The 5,886-nt window shown below is 44.1% G+C and overlaps 1 protein-coding gene across 1 annotated transcript; it reads right to left on the minus strand.

Annotated features, from left to right (window-relative positions):
• Positions 1-747: 747 nt before the first annotated feature.
• Positions 748-3,627, minus strand: LOC110142836 (melanoma antigen preferentially expressed in tumors-like). Its single transcript, XM_070473739.1, has 3 exons — positions 3,341-3,627; positions 2,337-2,909; positions 748-1,321 (listed from the first exon to the last, which is right to left on the minus strand). The coding sequence occupies exons 1-3, from the start codon at positions 3,625-3,627 to the stop codon at positions 748-750; spliced, it is 1,434 nt and encodes a 477-aa protein (XP_070329840.1).
• Between the last annotated feature and the right edge of the window lie 2,259 nt (positions 3,628-5,886).

Raw genomic sequence — 5,886 nt, forward strand, 5'->3', positions numbered from 1 at the left:
AAGTTCAGCTCATCTGAAGTCCAGAAGTCCCCTTCTAGAATTGGTACCCATGCCTTTTGCAACTAAACCCTTTCCTCCCACAAATAAAGGTCAAAAACTGAAACTTATGGAGGGACCAGGAAATGATGAGGACTGCTCATGACCAGGGTCATGGCCTGAGTCAGCCGTAAAGGTCTGCCTGGGCTTTCATGCGAGTGCCCCATTGGACGCTGAGTATGCTCCTCTCTGTGTTTATTAACCCACTGAACAGCCCCAGAAGTAAAAACAGAGGTCAGAGATGCCCCAAAGAATAAAGAACTGGTTGGAATGGTTTTGAATCAGAGACAACTCAGTGCCTTTAAAAAAAACAATCAGTGTCCGGAGATTCCTGTAGTAAAAACTGAAAAATTAAGATGATACATCATGGATGACAGCAATCTATTTACAATGAGGGTCTCTTATTTCTGACCATTTCTTTACAACTATTTACCCAGGGATAACTCCAACATGTGAGTCTCAAACTTGAATCCACCTCAAGAAATTTAGGTTCCTAGTTATGACACTACAGGATACATGTCCACAAGCATTCCTTTACCAAGAAGACTACATTTCCCCCTGCAGTCCTGCTCCCCCTGCAGGGTCGCCTTTCCTTTTCACATTCACATTGAGCAGATGTCTGAAACCAGCTCTATTTTCCCTTCATGATGTATCTTGTCCTAGATCTCAGTTTCCAAGTGCTCAGAAGAAAGCTTTGCTTGATGCACCAAACTAGGCAAGGGTGTTACCACCGTATATGATGGGTTCAGGACGATAGAATGTGTTATCTCCACAGTGTGGGCAGGGTGTGGCGCTAATCCAGATGGTCCTGGGATGTCTCAAGTGCTTCAGAATCTCAAGCAGTTCAGTCTGACACTGGGCAAGTCTCCCAGGTTGGAGGATCCCGTCAGAGCTGAAACTTTCCCGAGGCACAGGGTACAGCTCTTGACTTAAACTGGGCAACCCAGAGGTGTGTTGCAGCAGCTTCTCCATGATGGCCATGGAGAGGAGGTTACCACAGAGATTGAAGCAAGTGAGCTGGATGCAGTGGCTCAGGGCTGGCAGGATGGCTTCAAGGTGGGAGTCCCTGATCCCACACTCCTCTAAGTACAGTTCCTGGAGGGTAGATGCCATTTTCTCCAGCAGAGCTGGGAGGAGCTCAGAACTAGAGTAGGTCATGGTGACCCCACTCAGATCCAGGCCCCTTAGGCGACTGATATTCGGGCTCTGGGATAGATGGATCAGGTCTGAATCTGTAAGCAGGCAGTGAGTTATCTCAAGGTTGTCCAAGGAGGTCATTAGATACCTGGGGAGAAAGAGAGGAATTAGGTATTGGAAACTGAGGTGGAAGTTGATCACAAGTTGAGAGACAAGTGATCTTCCCAAGCCCAAGTTTGGTCTGATCATCTAGTGAGATTAATACTCAGAATGGCTAATCTCATTGTAGACAGTCATTTCACCTCCTCTGTGGGACTGGGTCAAGTACACAGAGTTTTAAATGCTTCCTCTCCTCAGTACTCAAGCAGAGAAAACTGTACTCTGCTTCCTTACAAAGAGGAATGAAGATAATGGAATGTACCAGGTAAACTTAGAGGAGAGCCTGATATCTTGTCTCAGTAAAGAGTGGACATCACTGAATGTTAATAGTAAGAGATATACTTATTAGGCAGGCTAACTAGGCAGGCTACTTTCCAAACATGCTTGGGCTCCAGACATCCATCTCAGGCAGGTGAGGCTTCTGGGTGACATGCATAGGGGACAAACCTGGTCAAAATCCCACAGCATCCACAGAGGATGCCAGTCTGCAAGGGTTCATTTACATCCCTGCTTTATCTGCAAGTCATATACTAATTTTTATGATCCCTTTGACTCCTGCCCTATTACCTTCATCTCCAGAATCATCATTTCCCATATATTATTTACCATATCTGGAGAAAAAAAAACAACCTTTTGCAGACAGGGAATTTGAGATAGGCTCGTCGTGGTCACAAAACTGGAGAACACAGAGCATCAGTTTAGAAATGCTCAGGGCTAGAGGAGTTCTCTGTGTTCAATGCCCTCTTTCCTTACCTATTTTCCTAAGTCATCTAGGAAAGATATCTCTTCCTAAGAAATCGAATACCCACCCCCTAGATTCTAACCCTTAGTCTAGAGCTTCCTATCATAGTGCCCCTTTCAAGAGACTCTCTCCCAGTTTGGACCCCTACCTAGATTTGTGTGGTTATGTGATACCATAGTTCACAGTGGAGCAACAAAGGGGACAGTGCATTTGATATTCTAGTGTTGGGTTCACTGTTACTTGGTCAGTGGTGCACACTCACCTGAGCATCTGGTCCAGGCAGCCTTCGAGGTAGAAGGGAGATTGCAGATGGAGATCCCGGAGGCAGTGCAGCCTCAGGAACTGAGAAGTAATTTTGACAACGTGCTCTTCCTCCTGCTCCTCAGGATCAGGCAGGTGGATGTGGGAGATGAGGAGTCTCTGCAAATTGCTCATCTGGCCCAGGAGAGGAGCAAACATGGCCAGGGTGGACAGATGCCAGGTGCAATTCACATGTAACTCCTGGATACAGTCCAGCTGCACCATACTCAGGACCTTCGTAATACTATCCATGGAAGATGAAATAATCCTCAGTTTCTTACAACATAGGTGTATGGAAGCTTTCCTCTGTTCCACCCATCTCATAATGTAGGTAAGGAATCCATCCATGCTCCTTTCCTTGAGGTGAAGTTCTATGAACACCTTGAAGGGAGCCGAGGGCTGCTCGGTCCTCGACCTGTCCTCAGCCCCTGGTGCCATTGAAGAGCTTGGGGACACATGGACACTGGATACAGACCACATTCTCCAGAAGTCCTGGCCAGTATTCCTTAAATCCAGCACACACAGTTTGCACCTCCTATGGGGAAACAGCAAATTGGCAGTGATGATTCTAAGATCCACAAAAAATTTAGGCAACACTGACTTCCCACCTGAGCTTTTACTCCACATTCCCAATGTCACAAGCTGCCTTGTCCTCTTCTTCCCTCTCTGCCTCACCTTCCTCCACCTCCTTTTCCATTTCACTTTTCCCTTACTTTCTACTCTAGTGCCCTTAAGCATCCCTGTGAAGAGGCTGGCACTTGTACTTTCACGTTTCCTTGCATCTTAGGCACTTCCACACTGCTGGAAGGCATTTCCCAAAGTGAGCTCAGTAATGACCAAGTCTCTGTGTTTCTTCATTGGCATCACCAGAAGCGACTGATCCATACACGTGCCATCTACTCTCCTGATGTCAGCTGTCTCTTCTTGACTGCTCATGACCTATCAGATTATCTGCATCAGACTCACCTGGGGTGATCTTTCTGTGCAAGCAGGACATCGAGTCCATCCAGCACTGCTTGTAAGGTTCCCAGATGAGGCGTCTGCATCAGGCCCCCCAGAGGCAGGCGGACAAAGGGCCAGGCTTGCACCAGGGCCTTTAGGGTCTTTCTGCGTCTTCCACAGAATGCTTCCATGAAGAGTGGGGGGAAGAGCTCGATGGGCAGATACTCCAGAGCAGAAATGGCCAAGGCCTCATCAGTTAGTAGGCTCTTCCCTGCCAGGTTCAGGAGTCTCAGGGGGTTCCAGACACTCATCCTGAATCTACTCCTAAAGGAATCCTGTGAGAACTTGCAGGAAAGAAGGCATCATTCTCAGGTAAGCATGAACACCCCTTCATCTGTCTCCCCACCCTTCAGAGGAACCATCTCTGAGTGAAAGTCTCTGCTCTGATAGTTGTGGAATAGCCGCAATTTTTCAATTTCACTTCAGTTCAGGCTTAGTAAGGAAAAAGCGATAGCTATGCCCCACAGACACCAAATGGCAACCCACTCCAGTACTCTTGCCTGGAAAATCCCATGGACTGAGAAGCCTGATAGGCTACAGTCCGTGGGGTCACAAAGAGTCGGACAAGACTGAGTGACTTCACTTCACGAAGGAAGAAACCCAACCCACTAGTCCATTCATATCCATTCACTGCTTTGCTTAATCAGGTTTCAGTGGGAAGTATGTACCAAGAGCTGAAGGTTAAGTCCCATCTTTTTTGGGGGGAAAATATTTAAATCATCACTTAGAGCCTTAAAACCATGGGAATAAGAGCATCATGTAGCCCAACACAGCCTCCATCCTCAGTTCCCACAGTTACTGAACTAGAAACATGAAACAGATACTCCTTAAATAAATATCATTTGCACAAACTGGATATTTTTAATGTCAAGAAATAAAATTTCAAAAATTTAGATGTTTTCATTAAAAAATAAAATCTTATTGGTTAAGATATTTTTAGATGATATAAGGGAAAGCACATAACAAAATGTTGGGGATTAATGCAAAGTTACACTTAGAGGTAAAATCAAAGTATACATGTATACATCTGAAAATAAAGAAATCTCCCTGACATCCACTGCTGCATGCCACCAGTGGAAACCTGCTGACCATAGGTAAGAGGAGGGGTCCTTTGCTGAGGTCTGTAACTTACCAGCTCTACTGAGGTTGACAGGGTGCTTAGAGGTCAGATCTGGTGGAGAAGGCAGACAGTGACTCCAGAGGAAGAAGTTTCTACACCTCTTCCTGATGCCTCAGGTTTTTATTGGCCTTTCTGATCACATCTTTCCTCTGTACATCCAATCAGAAAGTGAGGCTTGATTAGATTTCCAAATGTCCGTCAGCTAAATCCTGATTGGATCTTTGCTTATAATCAGGTGATTTGACTGAATCAGATACTCATTCAGGAAGGAATACATGGTAGGAAGGGAGTCAAATATTCAACCATGGATTCACTCTATGAATGCTGACTGAGTTCTACTAATAGGGTCACTTATGGGGGCTCCCCAGGTGGCTCAGTGGCAAAGAATCCGCCTGCCAATCTTTTGATTTCCCTTTCAATTTCATCAGTAACCTGTTCATTATTTAGAAAAGTATTGGTTAATCTCCATGTGTTTGTGCTTTTCAGAGTTTTTCTTCTTTTTTTTAATTTATTTTAGTTACTTTATTCACAGTTGCATTTTTAAATGCACAGTTTGCATTTAGTTGTTTTATTCACTGTTGTCTTTCCTTATGCTTTCTTTTTTTTTTTTTAATTTATTTTTATTAGTTGGAGGCTAATCATTTTACAATACCGCAGTGGGTCTTGTCATACATTGACATGAATCAACCATGGATTTACATGTATTCCCCATCCCGATGCTTGGGCCTGGCGCACTGGGAAGACCCAGAGGGATTGGGTAGAGAGGGAGGTGGGAGGGGGGATCAGGACAGAGTTTTTTTCTTATAACTGATACCTAGTCTCATAGCATTGTGGTCAGAAAAGATACTTGATATGATTTCAATTTTCTTAAATTTACTGAGGTTTGATTTGAGACCCAAGATGTGGTCTATCCTGGAGAATGTTCCATGTGTACTTGAGAAGGTGTATTCTTCTGCATTTGGGTGGAATGTCCTGAAAATATCAATGAGAGCTATCTTGTGTAACATATCACTTAAGACTTGTGTTTCCTTATTAATTTTCTGTTGTGATGATCTGTCCATTGGTGTAGGTGGGGTGTTAAAATTTCCTACTATTATTGTGCTACTGTCAAATTCTCCTTTTATGTCTGTTAGTGTTTGTCTTATGTATTGAGGTGTTCCTTTGTTGGGTGCGTAGATATTTACAATTGTTATGTCTTACTGTTGGATTGGTCTCTTGGTCATTATGTAGTGTCCTTCCTTATCTTTTGCAATATTCTTTATTTTAAGGTCTATTTTGTCTGATATGAGGATTGCTACTCCAGCTTTCTTTTGATTCCCATTTGCATGCAATATATTTTTCAATCCTCTCACTTTCAGTCTATATGTGTCTTTAGATCTGAAGTGGGTTT

This window comes from Odocoileus virginianus, chromosome 11, assembly GCF_023699985.2.
Source record: "Odocoileus virginianus isolate 20LAN1187 ecotype Illinois chromosome 11, Ovbor_1.2, whole genome shotgun sequence".
Taxonomy (NCBI): Eukaryota; Metazoa; Chordata; class Mammalia; order Artiodactyla; family Cervidae; genus Odocoileus; species Odocoileus virginianus.

Coding starts and splice junctions, on each gene's coding strand:
- LOC110142836 (XM_070473739.1), bottom strand. CDS start 3,627: ATGAGTGTCTGGAACCCCCTGAGACTCCTGAACCTGGCAGGGAAGAGC. Junction 2,910..3,340: donor GCACAGAAAGATCACCCCAG/GTGAGTCTGATG, acceptor GTTTCCCCATAG/GAGGTGCAAACTGTGTGTGC. Junction 1,322..2,336: donor TGCCTGGACCAGATGCTCAG/GTGAGTGTGCAC, acceptor CTTTCTCCCCAG/GTATCTAATGACCTCCTTGG.